The following is a 24,873-nucleotide window of genomic DNA, read 5'->3' on the forward strand; positions in this document are numbered from 1 at the left end:
AGAGGTCCTTTTCATCATAAGGGATTGGAATGCAAAAGTAGGAAATCAGGAGACATCTGGAATAACAGGCAAGTTTGGCCTTGGAGTAGAAAATGAAGCAGGGCAAAGGCTAACAGAATTTTGTCAAGAGAACACAGTGGTCATAGCAAACATCATTTTCCAACAATCCAAGAGATGACTCCACACATGGACATCACCAGAGGGTCAACAATGAAATCAGACTGATCATGTTCTTTGCAGCTGGAGATGGAGAAGTTCAACACAGTCAGTAAAAACAAGACCTGGAGCTGACTGTGGCTCAGATTGTGAGCTCCTTATTGCAAAATTCAGGGTTAAATGGAAGAAAGTAGGGAAAATAACTAGGCCATTCAGGTATGACCTAAATCAAATCTCTTATGATTATCCAGTGGAGGTGATGAATAGATTCAAGGGATTAGATTTGATAGACAAGGTGCCTGAAGAACTATGGATGGAGGTTCCTAACATTGCACAGGAGGCAGTGACCACAACCATTCCAAAAACAAAAGAAATACATGAAGGCAAAGTGGTTGTCTGGGAAGGCTTTAAAAATAGCTAGGAAATAAGTGAAGTGAAAGGTAAGGGAGAAAGGGAAAGATATACCCATCTAAAGGCAGTGTTCCAGAGAACAGTAAGGAGAGATAAGAAGACATTCTTCAATGAAAAATGCAAAGACATAGAGGAAAACAACAGAATGTGAAAGACTAGCGATCTCCTTAAGAAAGCCAGAAATACCAATGGAACATTTCATACAAGGATGGGCATGGTAAAAGACAGAAATGGTAAAGATCTAACAGAAACAGAAGAGATTAAGAAGAAGTGGCAGGAATACACATAAGAACTATATTAAAAAAGTCTTAGTAACCTGGATAACCACAGTGGTGTGGTCACTCTCCTAGAGCCAAACATCCTGGAGTGTGAAGTCAAGGGGGCCTTAGGAAGCATTCCTATGAACAAAGCTAGTAGAGGTGACAGAATTCTAGCTGAGTTATTTCAAATCCTAAAAGATGATGTTGTTGAAGTCCTGCACTCAATAAGCCAGCAAATTTGGAAAACTCAGCAATGGCCACAGAACTGGAAAAGGTCAGTTTTCATTCTAATCCCAAAGAAAGGCAATGCCAAAGAACATTCAAATTACTGTACAACAGCACTCATTTCACATGCCAGCAAGGTTATAGTCAAAATCCTTAAGACAAGCTTCAGCAGTACGTGAAAGGAGAACTTCCAGAGGTACTGGTTTTCAGAGAGGCAGATGAACCAGAGATCAAACCACTAACAATTGTTGCTGCTGCTGCTAAGTCGCTTCAGTCGACCCCATAGACGGCAGCCCACCAGGCTCCCCCATCCCTGGGATTCTCCAGGCAAGAACACTGGAGTGGGTTGCCATTTCCTTCTCCAATGTGTGAAAGTGAAAAGTGAAAGTGAAGTCACTCAGTCGTGTCCGACTCTTAGAGACCCCACGGACTGCAGCCCACCAGGCTCCTCCGTCCGTGGGATTTTCCAGGCAAGAGTACTGGAGTGGGGTGCCATTGCCTTCTTCGTTGGATCATGGAGAAAGCAAGGGAGTTCCAAAAAAACATCTAATTCTGCTTCACTAACAATACTAAAGCCTTTGACTGTGTGGATCACAACAAACTGGAAAATTCTTAAGAAGTGGGAGTACCAGACCACCTAGTCTATTTCCTGAGAAATCTGTATGAGGGTCAAGAAGTAACAGTTAGAACTGGATATGGAAAAATTGGTTTCAAGTTGGGAAAGGAGTAGGACAAGTCTGTATATTGTCACCCTACTTATTTAACTTCTATGCAGAGTACATCATGTGAAATGCTGAGCTGGATTAATCACAAGCTAGAATCAAGACTGCTGTGAGAAATAGCAAAGTATAGATATGCAGATGATACCACTCTAACTGTAGAAAGTGAAGAGGAACTAAAGAGTCTCTTGAGAGTGAAAGAGGAGAGTGAAATAGCTGGCTTAAAACTCAACATTCAAAGAACTAAGATCATGACATCCAGTCCCATCACTTCATGGCAAATAGAAGGGGAAAAAGTGGAAGCAGTGACAGATTTTATTTTCTTGGGCTCCAAAATCACTGCAGATGGTGACTGCAGCCATGAAATTAAAAGACGCTTGCTCCTTGGAAGGAATGCTATGACCAACCTAGACAGCATATTAAAAAGCAGACATCACTTTGCTGACAAAAAGTCCATATGGTCAAAGCTATGGTTTTTCTAGTAGCCATGTATGGAAATGAGAGTTGGACCGTAAAGAAGGCTGAGTGTTGAAGAACTGATGCTTTTGAATTCTGGTGCTGGAAAAGACTCTTTGAGAGTCCTGTGGACTGTAAGGAGATCAAACCAGTGAATCCTAAAGGAAATCAACCCTAAATATTCTTTGGAAGAACTGTGGCTAAAGCTGAAGCTCCAAAACTTTGGCCACCTGATGTGAAATGCTAACTCACTGGAGAAGACCCTGATGCTGGGAAAGACTGAAAGCAAAAGGTGAAGGGGGTGGCAGAGAATGCTGCTGCTGCTGCTAAGTCACTTCAGTCACGTTCAACTCTGTGCGACCCCATAGATGGCAGCCCACCAGGCTCCCCCATCCCTGGGATTCTCAGGCAAGGACTCTGGAGTGGGTTGCCACTTCCTTCTCCAATGCATGAAAGTGAAAAGTGAAAGTGAAGTCACTCAGTCATGTCTGACTCTTTGCGACCCCATAGACTGCAGCCTACCAGGCTCCTCTGTCCATCGGATTTTCCATACAAGAGTACTGGAGTGGGTTGCCATTGCCTTCTCCGGCAGAGGATGAGATGGTTAGATAGCATCATTGATTCAATGGACACAGATTTGAGCAAATTTCGGGAGACTGTGGAGGACAGTGGAGCCTGGTATGCTGCAATCCATGGGGTCACAAAGAGTAGGACATGACTTAGCAACTGAACAACAGATCACAGTATAATCTGGAAAAGACAGTTTTTAAAGTTCCCAGTTTTATTTTTATACTTGTATATAATTGATAACAAGATGTCTTCCAAATTAGGATACTGATAAATTTTAAATACCTATGGCAGCCATTTTGTTTTCTTTTTCTATTTATTTTTTAACTGGAGCATACTTGCTTTACAATGTTATGCAGCAGTTCTTTAAATTCTTGACAATGAAATGTTTATAGAAAATGCAAAGCTATCACATTTAAAAAAAATTTTTTTTTTAATTGAGAAATAACTGATTTACAGAATTTTTTTGTTTTCGGTCAAACCTCAACATGAATCAGCTATAGGTATACATATATCCCCTCCCTTTTGAACTTCCCTCCCATCTCCCTCCCCATCCCATCCTTCTAGGTTGCTACAGAGCCCCTGTTTGAGTTTCCTGAGCCATACAGCAAATTCCTGTTGCCTATCTATTTTACATACGGTAATATAAGTTTCCATGTTACTCTTTCCATACATCTCACCCTCTCCTCCCCTCTCCCCATGTCCATTAAGTTTATTCTCTATGTCTGTTTCTCCATTGCTGCCCTGTGTGTGTTAGAATACGATATTTATCTTTCTTTCTGGCTCACTTCACTCTAAGAATTTCTAGGTTCATCCACCCTCATCAGAACTGACTCAAATGTGTTCCTTTTTATGGCTGAGCAATATTTCATTGTGTATATGTACCACAACTTCTGTATCCATTCCTCTGTCAATGGGCATCTAGGTTGCTTCCATGTTCTAGCTATTGTAAATAGTGATGCAATGAACACTGGGATACGTGTCTTTTTCAAGCCTGGTTTCCTCAGGGTATATACCTAGGAGTGGGATTGCTGGGTCATATGGAGGTTTTATTCCTAGTTTTTTAAGGAATCTCCATACCGTCTTCCATAGTGGTTGTATCAATTTACATTCCCACCAATAGTATAAGAGTGTTCCCTTTTCTCCGTACCCTCTCCAGCATTTATTGTTTGTAGACTTTTTGATGATGGCCATTCTGACCTGTGTGAGATGATATCTCATTGTGGTTTTGATTTGCATTTCTCTAATAATGAATGATGTTGAGCATCTTTTCATGCGCTTGTTAGCCATCTGTATGTCTTCTTTGGAGAAATATCTGTTTAGGTCTTTTTCTCCCTTTTTGATTGGGTTGTTTGTGTTTCTGGTATTGAGTTGTGTGACCTGCTTGTATATTTTGGAAATTAATCCTTTGTGAGTTGTTTCATTTGCTATTATTTTCTCCAATTCCAAGGACTGTCTTTTCACCTTGCTTATAGTTTCCATTGCTGTGCAAAAGCTTTGAAGTTTAGTCAGGTCCCATTTGTTTACTTTTGTTTTTATTTCCATTACTCTAGGAGGTAGGTCATAGGGGATCTCACTTTGATTTATGTCATCGAGTGTTCTGCCTATGTTTTCCTCTAAGAGTTTTACAGTTTCTGGTCTTACATTTAGGTCTTTAATCCATTGAGTTTATCTTTGAGTATGGTGTTAGGAAGTGTTTTAATTTCATTCATTTACATGTAGCTGTCCAGTTTTCCCAGCACCATTTATTGAAGAGGCTGTCTTTTCTCCATTGTATATTCTTGCCTCCTTTGTCAAAAATAAGGTACCCATAGGTTCATGGGTTTATTTCTGGGCTTTCTATCTTGTTCCATTGGTCACTGAAATTGAAGCTGTGATCAAAAATCTCCCAAAAAATAGGACCAGATGGCTTCACAGGAGAATTCTACCAAACATTTAGAGAAGAGCTAATGCCTATCCTTCTAAAACTCTTTCAAAACATTGCAGAAGGAACACTTCCAAATTCATTCTATGAGGCCACCATCACCCTGCTACCAAAGCCAGACAAAGACAACACAAAAAAAGAAAACTATAGGCCAATATCACGATGAACATTGATGCAAAAATCCTCAACACAATTTTAGCAAACATAATTCAGCAACACATCAAACAGCTCATATACTATGATCAAGTTGGGTTTATTCCAGGAATGCAAGGATCTTCAATATATGCAAATAAATCAATGTGATACATCATATTAACAAATTGAAAGATAAAAACCATATGATCATCTCAATCAATGCAAAAAAAGCCTTTCACAAAATTCAGCACCCATTTATGATTAAGACTCTTCAAAAAATAGGCATGGAAGGAACCTACCTGAACATAGTAAAGCCATATATGATAAGCCTAGAGCAAACATTATTTTCAATGGTGAGAAACTGAAAGCATTCCCCCTAAGATCGGGAACAAGAAAAGGGTATCCACTTTCACCACTATTATTCAACAGAGTTCTGGAAGTCCTAGCAGTAAAGTCCTTACAGTAAATACTATAAGGTTCAATCTGTGCCATATTCCCCTCATGGGGAGAAATTTGTATGTACTGGGGTTTTTAACTGGAAGTAATGATGGGACTGAAAATGCCAATTGCAATGCAACTAAAATATTGGAAGAAAATGCTATAGATGGGAAATATTTTAATTTGGCATTATACATCTCAAGAATGACATTCTTACTAAATGCAATACTGAAATATGACTTATTATGTAACATATTGTTTTTATAGGTTAATAACACTTTGATTTGAAAAGCTGACATTCTGTATTCTTAAATCTTGAAATTGGGATTTATTTATAGGCTTAAAATATAAAGTGAAAAGTAGGTGTATTTCAGTTTTTTCTACAGTGGGAAATTATACTTCATGTTTAGTCATTTGTAAAGTGTTCTATGAGTACAAAAAATTCCATGGACAGAGGAGCCTGGTAAGCTATAACTCATGGGGTCCTAAGAGTTGGACATGACTTAGTGACAAAACCATCACATGAACACAAAGAGAAAAAAAAAAGAATGACTAGTTACTACATTTATGTATTCATTCTCACTTACCTGGACTGTTTTTGCAGAATGATCTGCATGATTTAAGGTGGGTCTATCAGCGTCTGAATCAGACTCTGTCTGCCTCAGGGAAGTACGTTTTTTCTTTGCAAGGTCTGCATCTCTATTGTACAGGTATCCAAGTTTAGGAGTGGGAGATAAACTTGGTTTTTTGACAGGTGATTCAGGATCTGATCTGCATTCTATGGGTCTGGAATTATCTAATTTTTCTTGCTCTAAAGTACCACTGATGTCTAGATTCTGAAGCTTTTGCTCATCTGTCTCCTCACAAATAAAGGGTGGAGACACATCTTTCTTCTTATCACTGACGTATAAGTCACTTAATTCTAAAGTCTCTGTTTTCAATAGTCTCTTCTTGCCTAACGAAACTTGTACGTGGTTTGAATCTGTATTGTAACATATTCCAGGGTCATCGGATCCTGAAGTCCTTCCCGAGCTCTGCTGGGACTTCTGGGGTTCTGTGTCACTTTTAGTCCTGCGACAGTGCGGAGAAGCTGTGTTTGGACTGAGGTGATCATCAGGAGTCTGATGTTCACTTTCTGACTCTCCAACTCCACTATCATTTACAAATACAGAGTCGTCCTGGGATATGAAGTCGACCGCTCCACTGGGAGGCTGCTGCAGTGGAGGCTCCCGTTTCAGGTCACTAAGCTCTGCATAAAATTTTTCCTGGTCAACAGAACTATTTGTATCTGTTTCATAGTTTCCAACTTTATACGTGCTTTTACTGCTGTTTTCTTCTATTTGAACAACATTCAGTTCTTGGCCACTGAAATGTGCCCTTATTTGATAGAGATAGGTCATAACAGTCAGTTTATCAGGAATTGCTAATAAAACCATATCAGAAGGTTCCAGTAGTCGTGAAATTCCAATGCTGGCAAACCCATCATATGCCTTCAGAGCAAAGAAAAACAGAAGATATACTGAAGAGTTAAGACAATCCATACATTTTAATTTTTTAGAAGAAACTTAAAACATCACCACTATCCTACACATTTTAAAAACAGCAGAAACAACAAAATAATAGATGTTAACTAAACTTATTGTGGTGAGCATTTCACAGTGTATATAAATATCAAATTATTATGTGGTACACTTGAAATTGATGTAATATTATATGGTGATGATACCTCAAAAAATGTATAATGAGAACAAGCAAAAATGAGAGTTAAAAATTAAAAATAAAACCTTAGAATTGATTTTTGTGATTAAAAAAAACTAAAGTATAATGAAATAATAAATCATCTGGAGCTTTATTATTCTATCAACCTCTTTTCAGTGATCATGTAATTGCAGTGATTTGTGACGATAAAGTATGGGTTGATATTCCAAAAGAACTAACTCTTAGATTGCCTGGTATAAAATACAAATAACTGCTATTTAAGTCTAGAAACAGAAACATTTTTTAAATGCCCGATTAAGATTTATTTTCATGATGAGAAGAGTGACTGCATTTTCACTCTATCCATTTTGGAAAGAATGAAATGTTTTGAGTAGGACAACCTAGTTTAGAATGTGAGGCTGCATTGTATTACTTTTGTTAGCCTTTAAATGACTGTGGCACATCAGGTTTTTCTAGTTTTGAAGAATCAAAGCTGTTTCTCAATTTACAATTAATTATTACTATGCTGAACTAACTCTTGAAAACAACGCTGTGTTGCTAGGAAGCACTAAAAATACAGCTAAACACTGAGATATACTCTTGGAAAAAGTAAGGACCTTCTAGCTATATTCTTGCTTTGGGATGTAAAATGTCTAGTCTTTGTAACAACCTAGATATAGGATAGTAATTCAAAGTTTTTCTAAAAAGAAAGTTTAGGAAATTATGTAACAACTCAGAAGGCATTAGTCTTTTGAACATACATGTTAAAGTGCATTTCTACCTCCGAATTTAATCCTTGTATTGTATTCTTCCTATAGTTTAATAAATGTTATGGAATAAGTAAGAAAGAAAATGAAAAATAAATTGTTATATTAAAACCTCTTCAATTTTCACAGCACTATGTTTTATAATATAGATACCTCAAAATATTGACTTGAGAGAATGGCTCAGTTGGTATGCATGTTTCGGCCTGTTCATTATTTTACGTGTTTTAGGAAAATTAAAGTCATTTTCTTCTTCACTTGTCCTGACAACTTGATTGACAGACATCAATTGCAGACCATCAGGAAAAGCACCACAGGCAGTATTCTAAACATTTCCCAATTATCTAAAACACTCACACACTGGTTAAGATCAGATGTCACAGGTAAATACCTTGTTTATTCAGCACTTTTTACAGACCTGGGAAAATGATTTGCTTCCTTGTGGGGAATCTCCTGCTGGTGTTTTGCTTCATGTGGCAATTTATTTTATGCACACTAATTGCAGTTAAAAAAACATTTAAAAACAAACCAGGTTTCTTGTAAGTGAGGTCAGGACTTTATAAAGGAATTTTAACCTCTTCTGCAATGGTCAATCATCTATTGTCTTAGCTGTTGATGTGTAGAGGAAAAAAGGTCTTTCACAGAAAATTGTCTTATTCATTGTTAAATGTTATTTAATTGGTAAGGAGTCACTGCCAGTTTGTTATGCATCTGCCTGCATGGAACTTAAGACACAAGCATTGTTTCTTGTCCTGTTTTAAGTCCAATTAAGGGCAGATGGGGTTATCGGGAAGAACCATGTGAAGTTGGAAATAAATATGCAGGTAGCAACTGATACTCAATGTAGATATCAGGTAAGAAGTTGCAAAGTGATGAAAAGGAAAGTATAACAACAATTATGTATTGAATTGTGCAATGAATAGGATCAACTAAATTAAAATTCTTTCAAAAAGCTATAATTATCTGCCCTTTAAGATCTGAGAAAAAAATTTTATGAGATATATTTCTGTTTGTAGTAATATGTAAATCCAAAGTATGGTCATCATTATTAAGTTTCTGAAAAAAATAACATAAAGAAGTATAACTTACACCGTAATGAAATTCCTCATTCTCTTTAAAAATATATAAATAGGTAAAATAAAAACTGTTTTTCAAAATTTTAAGCAGTAACTTGAAAGCTTCATTTTATAAAAAATAATAATGGTTTCTTTTATAATGGTATTATCTGCATTTAAATGAGTTTATTCAAATGCAAGAAAATGCAGGTAAAGAACTGTCTTATTTTAGGAAACAGTTGTCTCCTGTATCCACCGGGATTGATTCCAACACCTCCTGCAGATACCACAATCTTGGGATGCTCAAGTCCCTGATGTAAAATGGTGGAGTAGAGTTAGCCTTCTGTATCTGAGGATTCCACGTTCACAGATCCAGTGGGCCAACCACATAAGTTAACTGATGAAAAACAAGGCATTTGGCTTTAATAGACACAAGTTCCTCAAAATCATATAAGAAATAATTTATGACAATGACTTATTTTGACGCATGATTCCTATAAAGAAAATTATACTGACTTTTAAAGATTACCTTTTCTGGTGGCATATTTCAATTTAAAAAACTGATTTTAAATGTATTTCTCTAAGGCCAGCATCATGCATTTGCAAATAAACAAGAATTTTTTTAATGGAAATATAAAATTTTAGCTTTAGAGAGCAACACAAGTTAGAAAAAATTGATTTAAATAATCATCTGTTGATTGAACTTCTATCAAGTTTCCCTTTATAGTCTTTTTATCACTGGTGATTTTAATTATTTAGAGTAAATTAAAACATTTAACCTAGAGATTATTAATTACTTTGTCCCATTAATTTTTGGGGCAATGAACCCCTTCTCAGAATAATGCTTTAATGTGCATAAAATACATATGATTACAAAATAAACCAATTATTGAAAAATAAATATTTGAAAATATTAAAGGAAATGGAATTTGAGAAACAATAAATGTACTTTTTATGGATGTACCAACTACTACAATTATGAAGAAGTGATGAGCTTAAAAGGTAATTGTAGATGTTTGCAACTGTAAAGTGATATGAAAACATCTGAGATTCTAAAGGTGAAAGAGTCTCAGGCGTAGCTAATACTACAGTGATTTGTTATGCCTAAATTCACAGTGGTATGTCTAAATTTATAACTGAAGAAAATGCTAAATTTCAGTTAAAGAATTGAGAAAATAAAATTTTTCCCCAAGCCATGATTGAGGATCCCCTCAAGTCTATCCACAGCTCTTGCTCTAAGACAATGCTTTTCAGTTGAAGAATTCAATTCAGCAGAAAAAAAACATTAAAGTACCTGCCATATGTTGAGTTAGGTGCTTCCTCCTTTCCTACATGTGGCGCACACAGAAAACTGCAATATTGTGCTGCACTTTGGGGGTACACAGTTAAGTCAGCCTGTAGCCACAGTCAGGTGGCCCAAAGGGCTCTACCCATTCAGCCCTATCCAGCTACTTTCAAGAATGAAAGAATCAACATTTTTCCCAAACCAATTGGGAAGCTCTGACCTCAGTACATTAATTATGTGGAAAAAACTGTACAGTTTACCAGAAAAGGGGGGGAAAGTGGGAAAAAAAAAAAAAGAAAAGAACCAGTGTTCATATCTTGTTGCCTCTGGGAACACATGCATTCTTTTTTGCACACTCATCAGGCTCCTGCTTTCATCCCCTCCCAACGGCTTTTTCTGAACTTACAGCACAACAGTTTGAGGTGCACTTTTTAAAAGCTAAATCTTGCTAAAAAGCTAAATAAAAGCAACATGCCTTAACAAATATTTAACAGTTAATGAAGCTCTTACACACTATTATCATCAGATGCCAGGCTGGCATTTGTGATTTTTAAAGGCCATGACAAACTAGAGTAAACCATGCATCCTACTTGAACTGCAGGGAACAGACTGCCTTCTGTGAGCTATAGTTAGGACCTCACAAAACAACCTCACTTTCCCCAAATTAATAAAAGCCTGCAGAGAAGGCAAAATTGAAACTATGCATTTTTTTTCCTTTGGTAATTTTTACCTTTTTGTTGTTCTCTTTAATGTCTTGAGGATTCAGAGACTTGTAGTCACTGAGGGAGAAAATGGCACAGTAGGTACATACAGTAATTGATAAAAACAGCTGTTTTTACAACAAACTGAATCTTAAAATCTGACATTCAGTAACACCAAAGAGTAACTAGCAATTTCACAGCAATTCAATCAACACAACTAATAGAGTGGAAAATTAAGGAAATAAATAAATAAAAACAGTGATTACAAGTTCCAATGCCTGAAGCTTTCCATTTAAAAGAGAAGTTAAGGCAGGGGACCAGCGACTAGTCTTGACAACCAAATTCATCATGAGGCAATTCTTTGTTGTCAGTATATAAACAGCTACAAGCTTATTTGTCTCATTTTAATACACACACAGTTTTCATAGTAACCTTAAGTCTGTTTTTTATATGAGATTAAGGAAAAAAATAAGCTCTTTGAAAACAGAAAAAAATGTTTTTCAGCATCAAGAAGGAAAAACTGTTCTGAGATATGGGTAATAAAAAAAAATCAAGTATTTCAGGACACATGATAAGAAATTATTTTATGCTATTTTTAAAAAATAACTATTATTAGCAAAATAGTTATAGGAATGGAAAGTTTTTCTACTTACATTAAATCTGGTCTAAAGTGGTGTAATATTGCACAAAAAGATAAACCATTCCTCCACGATGTAGTAAAATTGGTGATTTTCACTCCCCGATAGTTTTTTGTAACTTCTTTGCACCAAACAAGTAACGACTGACTAGCATTCGGCTTTCGTCCCAAAATAGGACTTGGTATAGGACTCGGCTAGAAAAAAAGAAAAGAAGAAAACATTAAAAAAATTTACTGGGGGAAAATGAAAATTAACATTAATTGACCTAACCAGATCATTTGAATACTTTGATGTCAGTTTAAGTCCTTCAAAACTGTCACTTCAAGACAACTGTAACCTATAAGGAATGAGACATGAATCTTAAGCTATTATCTTCAGCTGTAGCCTATGGAGTCTGCCTGACAGAGAGGTAGATAGGCAATATTTTAACCCTATACATAAGAATAGGCCAAGAGCTACACTGATGGAAATATTAAAGTATTTAAATACTTAAGGCTAAATATCTATATAACTCTCAAATCCTAAAAAAAATTTTCCCCCAGTGCAATCATCTACAAATGTAGTTCTTTTCTGAGTAGATCAAAAATAATGTATTTTTAAGTCTAACTGTAGCATAAATTGTTAGTAATGGAGAGATCAAAATAATAGTTTTTTAAAATACAGTAGTCAGGAATTCCCTGGTTAGAACTTCGAACTTTCATTGCAGGCACCCGGTTCATTCCCTGGTCAAGGAACTAAGATCCCACAAGCCACAAGGAGAGGCAAAAAAAAAAAATACAGTCATCATATTAAAAAGCAGAGACATTACTTTGTCAACAAAGGTCCATCTAGTCAAGGCTATGGTTTCCCCAGTGGTCATGTATGGATGTGAGAGTGGACTATAAAGAAAGCTGAGCACCGAAGAATTGATGCTTTTGAACTGTGGTGTTGGAGAAGACTCTTGAGAATCCCTTGGACTGCAAGGAGATCCGACCAGTCCATCCTAAACAAGATCAGTCCTGGGTGTTCATTGGAAGGACTGATGTTGAAGACGAAACTCCAATACTTTGGCCATCTGATGCGAAGAGCTGACTCATTTGAAAACACCCTGATGCTGGGAAAGACTGAAAGCAGGAGGAAAAGGGGACGACAGAGGATGAGATGGTTAGATGGCATTGCTGACTCAATGAACATGAGTCTGAGTAAACTCCAGGAGTTGGTGATGGACAGGGAGGCCTGGTGTGCTGCGGTTCATGGGGTCACAAAGAGTCGGACACAGCTGAGCGATTGAACTGAACTGAATCATATCCATTTTAGTGGAGTGATAACCATATTCAAATGTACTTCTTACCTAGATTTAATGATGGCAAAACAGATTTAGAGTTATTACAGACATCAGGGGTTGGTAGCAATAGCACACATTAGTATGTAATTTGGATTTTGCTCAAAATATCTTCTAATTAGTGATGACTACTTTTGAATATTATTAGGTCAGTTAGATGCATGGGAGTATGGAGAAGTGCGTTTTAAATCTTAAGCATTTACTTGGTCTTCCCCTCTTGTTCAGATACTTAAAACAACAATGATGACAGCAAAACAGAGACTCATAATAAGACTTTTATCCTAAGCTTTTCATTATTCTTAAAACCATGTCATTTTCTTTTATTGGTAACAATCACATTTTGTGATGGTAACTTTTGCACTCATCTCACATGCTTACAAAGGAATGTTCAAAATTCTCCAAGCAAGGCTTCAACAGTATGTGAACCATTAACTTAAAGATGTTCAAGCTGGATTTTAAAAAGGCAAAGGAACCAGAGATCAAGTTGCCAACATCCGTTGGATTACAGAAAAAGCAACAGAGTTCCAGAAAAACATCTGCTTTATTGACTACACCAAAGCCTTTGACTGTGTGGATCACAACAAACTGTGGAAAATTTTCAAAGAGATGGAAATGCTAGACCACCTTACCTGCCTCCTGACAAATCTGTATGCAGGTCGAGAAGCAACACTTAGAACTGGACATGGAACAACAGACTGGTTCCAAATTGGGAAAGGAGTACGTCAAGGCTGTATACTGTCACCCTGCTTATTTAACTCATATGCTGAATACCTCATGTGAAATGGTAGGCTGGATGAAGCACAAGCTGGAATCAAGACTGCCGGGAGAAATATCAATAACCTCGGATATGCAGAAGACACCACCCTTATGGCAGAAACCGAAGAGGAACTAATGAGCCTCTTGATGAAAGAGGAGAGTGAAAAAGCTGGCTTAAAACTCAATATTCAAAAAACGAAGATCATGGCATCCAGTCCCATCACTTCATGGCAAATAGATGGGGAAACAATGGAAACTGTGACACACTTTATTTTTTGGGGCTCCAAATCACTGCAGATGGTGACTGCAGCCATGAAATTAAAAGGTGCTTGCTCCTTGGAAGAAAAGCTATGACAAACCTAGACAGTATATTAAAAAGCAGAGACATTACTTTGCTAACAAAGGTCCATCTAGTCAAAGCTATGATTTTTCCAACAGTCATGTATGGATGTGAGAGTCGGACCATAAAAAAAGCTGAGCACTGAAGGATTGATGCTTTTGAACTGTGCTGTTGGGGAAGACTCTTGAAAGTCCCTTGGACTGCAAGGAGATCAAACAAGTCAGTCCTAAAGGAAATCAATCCTGAATATTCACTGGAAGGGCTGATGCTGAAACTGAAGGTCCAATACTTTGGCCACCTGATGGGAAGAAGTGACTCACTGGAAAAGACCCTGATCCTAGAAAAGACTGAAGGCAGGAGGAGAAGGAGACGACAAAGGATGAGGTGGTTGGATGGCATCACTGACTTGATAGACATGAGTTTGAGCAAGCTCCAGAAGTTGGTGATGGACAGGGAAGCCTGGCGTGCTGCAGTCCATGGGATCACAAAGGGTCGGACACGACTTAGCAACTGAACTGACTGACTGAACTGAGCAACTGAACTGAACTGATGGTAACTTTGGAGGTTAATATAATTGAAAACTGAAGAATTAATGCTTTGAACTGTGGTGCTGGAGAAGACTCTTGAGAGTCCCTTGGACTGCAAGGAGATCCAATAAGTCAATCCTAAAGGAAATCAGTCCTGAATATTCATTGGAAGGCCTGATGCTATACTTTGGCTACTTAATGGGAAGAACTGACTCACTGGAAAAGACCCTGATTCTGGGAAGGACTGAAGTTGGGAGGAGAAGGGGACAACAGAGGATGAGATGGTTGGATGGCATCACCGACTCGATGGACATGAGTTTGAGTAAGCTTCGGGATCTGGTGATGGACAGGGAAGCTTGGCGTGCTGCAGTCCATGGGATCGCAAAGAGCTGGACACAGCTGAGCAACTGAACTGACCTGATAAAACTACTAAAACTTTCTGGACTTTAAATATTGCTAACAAGAGTGCTGGCTATAGAGGTAAATAGAAGCCTTATAAAATAAGGTGAAAGGAGAACATTATTTACCTTAATATAATTTGAGTTTAATAAGGAAACCACTCTTGCCACACAGCTTACTTAAGAAAGACCAATGATGCCCCCATTTGACAAAAGGATGTTAATGCTAAACAATTAAAATCATCAACCTCACAAAATTAAGATTTGTATATTTACTGCTCCTGTGAGAAGACTAGTAAGAAACATGAAGGACGTAATTTCTTACTTTTTATTAACCATCCGATTGTGTGCATGCTAAGTCACGTTAGTCATGCTAGCTCTTTATGATCCTATGGACTATAGCCCACCAGGCTCCTCTGTCCATGGGATTCTCCAGGGAAGAATACTAGAGGAGTTGCCATTTTCTCCTCCAGGGGATCTTCCCAACTCAGGGATCAAACCCATGTCTCTTACCTCTCCTGCACTGGCCGGTGGGTTCTTTACCACTTGCCCCACCCGGGAAGCCCAAACTATCTGATTAACAAATTGTTATATAAACAACCATGTATCTAGCAAAGCATGGTTCTTTAAATAATTACCCATACAAAGTCCATGCTGAAAAATTTCCAGGTCATAAAAATCAACAAATTTGGCTCAGCTCTACTTAATATGAAGAAGTAAATAAAAACAGTATTCCCAATCTAGGATGGAATTTACTTTAGAATAAATGATAGCTCTTTTAACTTATCGACCTAGCTTATATTAAAATGAACTTTTTTATTCTTTCTTGCAATGCAAGGCATGTGGAATTTCCCTGACTAGGGACAGAACCCATACCCTTTGCAGTGGAAGTGTGGAGCCTTAACCACTACACCACGAAGGAAGTCCTAAAATGAACTATGAAATATCTTTTTTACCTAAAAGTGACTCCTCACTGTGACTTTCAAATCCCTCTAGTCATTTAACCTAAAACTGCAATGAAGAATGGGCTGTGAGTGAGTCAGGGAATCAATGAACTAGGCACAAATACATTTTTTAAAAGATTTTCTATTATTTTAAAGATTACCTATTAAAATGGATATACATATATGTATGACCAAGTCCCTTCACTGTTCACCTGAAACTATCACAACACTGTTAACTGGCTATACCCCAATAAAAAAATGTCTTTTGGTGTTAAAAAACATAAAAATAAAAGAAGAAAAAAATGGTTTTTCTAGATCAAATTATACTATTAAGGTATTGATTCATTCCAAGCATAGTTAGTATGCCCACAGGCCAGATAATTTGCAATTATCATTACACTCAGGCTTCCCACGTGGCTCAGTGGTAAAGAATCTACCTGCAATGAATGGAACACAGGTTTGATCCCTTGGTCAGAAAGATTCCCAGGAGTAGGAAATGGCTACTGCCTCTAGTATTCTTGCCTGGGAAATCCCATGGACAGAGGAACCTGGCAGGCTACAATCCATGGGTCTAAAGAGTCGGACATGAGTTAGCGACTGAGCATACACACACACATCATTACACTGCTTACTTCTAATCATTAATAGCATGTACATAAGTAAAGTACTAGATGGCATCGTCACCGTGCTGTAATCTAGAGTGGCTTTCTGTACTTAAAAATTGAGGAAAATCTACCATGTCATTATAATTATGAATGTATTCTTGTTTCTAAGAACATTCAACATGAAAAGGCTACAAGAACTAAAGTAAACTGGATTTATTCTAACACAGAACCCTTGTATTAAAACATCTCACAGGGATACTTACTGCATTTTCAAGAAAAAGAAGTAATATGTAATTGAAGAAACTGATGAAATTATAAGCCCTATAAAATGGTCGTGTTGGTTGCAGGAAAAGAAAGCTGACATAGAGTCACTGTTTCATGAGTCATCAACTTCACAAACACTGACTTTTCATCTCGTATTTTGCAGAGGGTAATAAATAAACAGTCAAATCATTTCAAAATCTTGGTACTTGTCTCATAGTGCCTCAAGAGGGCTTCCCTGATGGCTCAGACAGTAAAGAATCTGACTGCAATGCGGGAGATCCAAGTTTGATCCCTGTGTCAGGAAGATCTCCTGGAGAAGGGAATGGCTACCCACTCTGGTATTTTTGCCTGGAGAATTCCATGGACTGAGGAGCCTGGTGGACTAGAGTCCATGTGGTAGCAGAGTCAGACATGACTGACTAACACTTTCATAGTAGCAAGATTAACCTCCCCTGCCTCTCACCCATTATGCTCATTACCACTCTTGACCTTGATCACTTTGAACCAAACTGACCTCTTAGCTGTTCCTTGGATACCCCAGGCATGGTCCCACCTTAGTACCTTTACACAGATTATTACAGTTACACAGTATATACAGTAAACTCCAATTATAACCATTTCTATCAGGCGTATTTTATCCCCCCAACCCCCACCCCCATCTAATAATGCAACCCATCTCTGCTGCCCAACACCAGCCCTGCACTCATGACCTTCCTTTCTTTGCTCTAATCTTTCCACAGTAGTTGTAATCTTCTTACAGTTCATATACTTTATTTTGGTCATTACCAAAATGCACTTATTGGTCATACTTATTGCTTATTACTTGTGCATCCTCACAAATAAAAGGGCTATGAGGGCAGGGATTTTAGTTTGTCTTATTTATTAACCTATCGCAGAACAGTTCCTGGCATATAGTAGGCACTCAGTAAATACTGTTAAATGAATCAATGTACACAAAACATTTTAGCACAAAGCATGGCACACAGTAACGATTTGATAAATGTGAACCCCAATTATTATTACTACCATTGATACATTATCAGTATTTGATCCCTATTTTTGAGGGTCTTAGTGGCCACAGGACTGGAAAAGGTCAGTTTTCAGTCCAATCCCAAAGAAAGGCAATGTCAAAGAATGCTCAAACTATCACACAATTGCACTCATCTCACATGCTAGGAAAGTAATGCTTAAAATTCTCCAAGCCAGGCTTCAGCAATACATGAACCGTGAACTTCCAGATGTTCAAGCTGGATTTAGAAAAGGCAGAGGAACCAGAGATCAAATTGCCAACATCTGCTGGATCATCAAAAAAGCAAGAGAGTTCCAGAAAAACATCTATTTCTGCTTTCTTGACTATGCCAAAGCCTTTGACTGTGTGGATCACAATAAACTGTGGAAAATTCTGAAAGAGATGGGAATACCAGACTACCTGACCTGCCTCTTGAGAAACCTGTATGCAGGTCAGGAAGCAACAGTTAGAACTGGACATGGAACAACAGACTGGTTCCAAACAGGAAAAGGAGTACGTCAAGGCTGTATATTGTCACCCTGCTTATTTAACTTCTATGCAGAGTACATCATGAGAAACGCTGGGCTGGAAGAAGCACAAGCTGGAATCAAGATTGCCAGGAAAAATATCAGTAACCTCAGATATGCAGATGACACCACCCTTATGGCAGAAAGTGAAGAGGAACTAAAGAGCCTCTTGATGAAAGTGAAAGAGGAGAGTGAAAAAGTTAGCTTAAAGCTCAACATTCAGAAAACTAACATCATGGCATCTGGTCCCATCACTTCATGGGAAATAGATGGGGAAACAGTGTCAGACTTTATTTTTGGGGGCTCCAAAATCAGTGCAGATGGTGACTGCAGCCATGAAATTAAAATATGCTTACTCCTTGGAAGGAAAGTTATGACCAACCTAGATATATTCAAAAGCAGAGATATTACTTTGCCAACAAAGGTCTGTTTAGTCAAGGCTATGGTTTTTCCAGTGGTCATGTATGGATGTGAGAGTTGGACTGTGAAGAAAGCTGAGCACTGAAGAATTGACGCTTTTGAACTGTGGTGTTGGAAAAGACTCTTGAGAGTCCCTTGGACTGCAAGGAGATCCAACCAGTCCATTCTGAAGGAGATCAGTCCTGGGTGTTCATTGGAAGGACTGATGCTAAAGCTGAAACTCCAATACTCCGGCCACTTCACGTGAAGAGTTGACTCACTGGAAAAGACTCTGATGCTGGGAGGAATTGAGGGCAGGAGGAGAAGGGGACGACAGAGGATGAGATGGTTGGATGGCATCACCGATTCGATGGACATGAGTTTGGGTAAACTCTGGGAGTTGGTGATGGACAGGGAGGCCTGGTGTGCTGTGGTTCATCGGGTTGCAAAGAGTTGGAGATGACTGAGCGACTGAACTGAACTGGAAATTTTAAAGGCTATGAATTCTTCAAGATAGTGGAAAACTTTTTTGCAAACAGTGCTTTAACTAGAAGGTAATATTGATACTCTAATGGCAAAAATGGGGTATTTGGAATTTTTGACAATCTTTTTTATGGGTTTAGTAGAAAAAAAAGAAGCAATGAGTGACTTTGTAATCTATTGTTTTCCAAAGAAAAGAAGACACCAAAATCTGGCCATTAAGGGCAGAACCAAACTATTTAAAAGTTGTTTTTTGTATTTTTGCAATGACCAGATGTATCAGGAGGCATGTCTATTTAACATTTTAGGAAAGTAAAGTGCAGATTTTACAGCTGACTTTTTTTATGCACTGAGAGGAAATATCTTAAAGCCATTCTAATGGTAATCTTATGATAAGAATGATGAGAGTCTGCACAATTAAGTGATCCTCCCAGTTTTCTTGACTTCCCCAGTAGCTCAGTGGTAAAGAATCTGCCTGCAATGTGGATGTGGGTTCGATCCCTGGGCTTGGCAACCCACTCCAGTATTCTTGCTTGGAGAAGTCCATGGACAGAGAAGCCTGGCGGGCTATAGTCACAGGGTCTCAGAGAGTCGGACACAACTGAAGCGTGCACTGAGCATGCAGACCCAGTTCTCTCTCAGTCAAGCCACTTTGTGGATAAAATTCCATCATCTCAGTTTTACTGAGAACTACAGAAGATGTCCGGAGAAGGCAATGGCACCCCACTCCAGTACTCTTGCCTGGAAAATCCCATGGATGAAGGAGCCTGGTGGGCTATAGTCCATGGGGTCGCTAAGGGTCAGACATGACTGAGCAACTTCACTTTCACTTTTCACCTTCATGCTTTGGAGAAGGCAATGGCAACCCACTCCAGTGTTCTTGCCTGAAGAATTCCAGGGACGGGGGAGCCTGCTGGGCTGCCGTCTATGGGGTCGCACAGAGTCCGACACGACTGCCGTGACTTAGCAGCAGCAGCAACAGAAGATGTCAAGCATCATGCTTATAAAGTCAATTTAAAGTGGTGAGAGTAGAAAGGAACAAGGACTTGAAACCAGTTTGACTTGGTAGTTCCACGTTCTAATACAGATAATATTAATATATTATTTCTGTTAACACAGCATATTACACAGAGTACTAAAGATAGTAAGGCCACTAATTATTCTTGCTAACAAGAGAAACAGGATCTCTTTAAGGAAATCTAGTCAAATAACTTGTTGCAAAGTTTTCTAAATTTCAATAGTTGTAAAAAATTTGCACAAGAAGGGGCGACAGAGGATGAGATGGTTGGATGGCATCACTGACTCAATGGACATGAGTTTGAGTAAATTCTGGGAGACGGTGAAGGACAAGGAAGCCTGGCGTGCTGCAATCCATGGGGTCACAAAGAATCGGACACGACTTTGTGACTGAAAAAAACCAAGAAATTTATATTCCACTTTTTTCTACTCTACCCCTCTGACTATGCCTACCTCTTTGGCTGTTTCTCCTTCTTCCACTAATACAAGCATATATTCCTCTAGGTATTGCTCTAAACAGTTTTCTCTCTCCACACTTTGAGTTGATTCACTCCCAGGACTCCAACCATCACTTCCATGCAGATAATTCCCAAATAGACATTTATAGCTCATACTACCTCAAGCTGACATTTCCAGCTGGCTGTCCTTCCTGCCACATAAAATTCAAACTCAATATGTCCCAAACCATAATTATACTTTTCCCTTATAAACTGCTTCATTTTCATTATATCTGCAAACTATATCACAATTAAATTGTCCCAATCATCTAGACTCTTAATCTCAGAATCAGCTTTGAACTCTTCCTTCACCTATCATCCTTTACTAGTTAATTCATGGCCAATTTTTATTGTACTGTTGTAATGTTTTTTGCCATTTATCTTCTTTTGCCTAGGTGATTGCAGAATCTTCCTAATAGGTCTTCCTTTTTCCAAATTCTCCCTTTTCTGATCCACTGCCATAGAAACAATTTAAAAATGCAGGTTGAAGTCTCTAATGGCTCTCAAAAAGTGTCAAGTGAAAGTCGCTCAGTTGTGTCTGACTCTTTGCGACCCCATGGACTATACAGTCCATGGAATTCTCCAGGCCAGAATACCGGAGTAGGTAGCCTTTCCCTTCTCCAGGGGATCTTCCAACCCAGGGATCGAACCCAGGTCTCCCACACGGCAGGTGGATTCTTTAACAGCTGAGCTACCAGGGAAGCCCTCCAGAACATACAAACATGATGTCAAAATACTGAGCACTGAATAGCAAACTCTTTCAATGTTTCTACCCTCTAGACAACTCATTATTCTCTAAAATCACTCTGCTTTTCTGCCTACTTCCCAGATCCCCCACTTCCAGTCTTTGATCATACAGATTGTCACCCAACTACGAATATCCTCTGTCCCAAGTATAGCTACTACAATTCCACCCCACTTTCAAGATCAAGTTCAACTGTCATCACCAACATGAACTCTCATTCCAACTCCTAGTCAGCAGGAGCATTTTTTAATTGTTCCTTTGATTCTGTATGTCTCTTATAATATTTTTACTACAAAATATTCAGTTCTTCTTTCTACAAAAAGACTAACTTTTCATTTACTCTTAAAGTATATTCTGAGAGCCTACTATGTCCCATATGCAATATTAAAATCTATACATGGACTAGCTCATTTAATCTCACAGCTCCTCTGAGATAGTAGTGTTACTTCCAATTTCAGTTGAGGAAACTGACATTACACATCTCAAATTGGAGGAGTTACAATCTATACTAAGGTGTTCCCATTCCAGAGCCTGTTCTCTTAAGCAACACAAATTTCACACTTTGAGATAGAACAGTTTTAGGACCTCAATAAAAACTGTCAGTTTTTTGAGACTAGTTAATTGCCTCAGTCAACTTAAGTTTTTCAGAATTTAGATCACAGCCTGTTGTACACTAAATTAATTGATTTTTAAAAAGGTATTCAACCCAAGAGAAACCTAGGAGTATTCTATTAATAAAACCCTTTGCTCAGCCTCTTGGATTTTAGATTACTGATTGGAACCAGAACTAGAACTGAGTACACAGCAATGAGATACACACTACCATTGCTGAAGCTGCAGAAATTTTGGTCTCCCTTCTAGTGATTCTGGGGAATCTTCTCTCAACTGTAAATCATTGCAAATGGTTGAGGGAACTTTGGATAAATTTACATTTGGTAAGCCCAAAACAGCAGCAGTGATGAGAACAAGAATACTTGTATCAGTACTGTTCCCACCTTTTCTTCAAAGTGTGTTTATTTAAATAACTTCATTTTATTCTCATAGTAAAACTGAAAGTTCGGCTTTGTTATTCTACTACCAGACAATTAGAAAGATTATTCTGTAACAGAATCATATTGAGAGGTACTTTTGCTAACGTGAAAGTAGGACTAACATTTGAACACATTTTTAAAAATGCAAACAAATCTTAGACAACTTTACACAACCTTCTAAGAAATGTCCAAGCCAAGACTTGGACTGACCAGAAAACCAGAGGGAGTGAGACTCTCCTTTCTTAATCACTGATCTGGAAGAGTGAGTGAAGAGGTAGAACTGTACCTTAATAGTAATATGATCTCTTCCACCCTCAAAAGTAGAAAAAACAAAATAATAAAGATAAGAGCACTAAAATATATAACAAAGAATACAGCCAATATTTTATAACTATAAATGGAATAAAACCTTTAAAAATTGTGAATCACTATGTTGTACACCTAAAACTTATATAAATATTGTACAGCAACTAGCCTCAATAAAAATGAAAACAAAAACTAATGAAACAGACAGTAAACATGCAATAAAAAGGATTAATAAAACCGGAAGTTGCTTCTTTGAAAAGACAAAATTGATTAAAGCCGTAGCATGACTGACCAAGAAAAAAAGAGGGAAGAAATTCCTAGAAAACCATAGCTAGAAGAAATTTAAAAAATTAAAATGGAAAGTTCTAATACTCTTAAAGAAATTGACTCTGTAATTAAAAACCTTCTTATAAAAAATTATGTTGGCTTCAATGACAAATTCTACCAAATACCCAAGGAAGAAATATCTCCAACATTACACAAATTCTTCTAGAGAACAAGAAAAATGAATTTAACTCCCCATCTCATTTCATGATCCAAGCAAATCTTTTTTTTCCCTCAAGGTACTTTAAAAAATTTTTTTATTGAAATATAATTGATTTACAATGTTGTGCTAATTTCTGTGACTTTCAAACCCCTCTAGTCACTTAACCTGAAATGACTCAGTCATACATATATATACTATTTTTCATATTTTTTCCCATTTTGGTTTATCATAGGATACTGAATACAGTTCTTTGTGTTACACAGTAGGACCTTGTTGTTTATCCATCCTATATATACTGTTTTGCATCTGCTATCCCCAATTCCCCCACTATCCCTCTCTCCTGCCCCTGCTTGGCAACCACAAGTCTGTTCTCTATGTCTGTGAGTCTCTTTCTGTTTCATAGACATATTCATTTGTGTCATATTTTAGATTCCTCATATAGGGATATAATATGGTATCTTTCTCTTTCTGAGAAAGACATCTTTATCTATTCATCTATCAAAAGACATTTAGGTTGTTTCTATTGTATTCTATTGTATTCATTTAGGTTGTCTTGCTATTGTAAATAGTGCTGAAATGAACACAGTGGTGCATGTATATTTTTGAATTATACAACTCTGGATATATGTCCAAGAGTGGATCCCTATCAAATTACCCACGACATTTTTAACAGAACTAGAACAAATAATCTTAAAATAAAACAAAGCAGGAGGCATAATCTTCCTAAACCTTAGATAATACTACAAGGCTACAGTAATCAACACATCATGCTATTGGCACAAAAACAGATACATGGATCAATGGAACAGAACAGGGAGCCCAGAAATAAACTCACATACCTACAGTCAATTAACCTACGACAAAGGAGGCAAGAATAAACAATGGGAAAAAGACAGTCTCTTCAGCAAGTGGTGCTGGGAAAGTTGGACAGCTGCATGTAAATCAATGAAGTTAGAACACGCCCATACAACATACACAAAAATAAACTACAAATGGCTTAAAGACCTAAATATAAGACATGATACAATAAAACGCCAGAAAAGAACATAGGTAAAAAAAATTCTCTGACATAAATCATACCAATGTTTTCTGAGGTCAGTCTCCCAGGACAATATAAATAAAAGCAAAAAAACAAACAACAACAACAAAAAAAACAAATGGGACCAAATCAAACTTACAAGCTTCTGTACAGTAAAGGAAAACATAAACAGAATGAAAAGCCAACCTGCAGACTAGGAGAAAATATTTGCAAATGATGCAACCATCAAGGGCATCAAAATATATAAACAGCTCGTATAACTCAATAACCAAAAACAACCCAGTCAAAAAATGGGCAAAAGACCTAAATAGACATTTCTCCAAAGAAGACACAGATGGCCAATAGACACAAAAAAAGATGTTCATCAGTGTTAATTATTAGAGAAATGCAAATCAAAACCAAGCAAATCTTAATAGCAAAATTCAGTAGGATAAGACAAAATTACAAAAAAGTCATGAATATAGAGGCAAAAGTCTTAATGAAAATATTAGTATATTGAATCTACTACTACTACTAAGTCACTTCAGTCGTGCCCGACTCTGTGTGACCCCATTGACGGCAGCCCACCAGGCTCCCCCGTCCCTGGGATTCTCCAGGCAAGAACACTGGACTGGGTTGCCATTTCCTTCTCCAATGCATGAAAGTGAAATGTGAAAGTGAAGTTGCTCAGTAGTATCGACTCTTAGCGACCCCATGGACTGCAGCCTACCAGGCTCCTCCATCCATGGGATCCTCCAGGCAAGAGTACT

At 37.7% G+C, this 24,873-nt stretch overlaps 1 protein-coding gene across 31 annotated transcripts in view; it reads right to left on the bottom strand.

Moving 5' to 3' along the window:
* Positions 1–24,873, bottom strand: part of EHBP1 (EH domain binding protein 1) — a 580,191-nt gene that overhangs the window by 89,518 nt on the left and 465,800 nt on the right. For 27 of the 31 annotated variants that reach the window (XM_086326384.1, XM_086326385.1, XM_086326386.1 and 24 more), the window contains 3 exons: positions 11,448–11,626; positions 10,824–10,872; positions 5,879–6,781 (listed from right to left, as the gene is read on the bottom strand). In XM_086326384.1, coding sequence (XP_086182510.1) covers positions 5,879–6,781; positions 10,824–10,872; positions 11,448–11,626 — 1,131 coding nt within the window. The remainder of the gene's footprint in view (positions 1–5,878; positions 6,782–10,823; positions 10,873–11,447; positions 11,627–24,873) is intronic. The other 4 variants (XM_086326414.1, XM_086326413.1, XM_086326412.1 and 1 more) reach the window with 1 other exon arrangement.

This window comes from Bos grunniens, chromosome 11 (genome assembly GCF_055505025.1).
Source record: "Bos grunniens cultivar Pamir isolate PY7600 chromosome 11, Bosgru_T2T1.0, whole genome shotgun sequence".
Classification (NCBI taxonomy): Eukaryota; Metazoa; Chordata; class Mammalia; order Artiodactyla; family Bovidae; genus Bos; species Bos grunniens.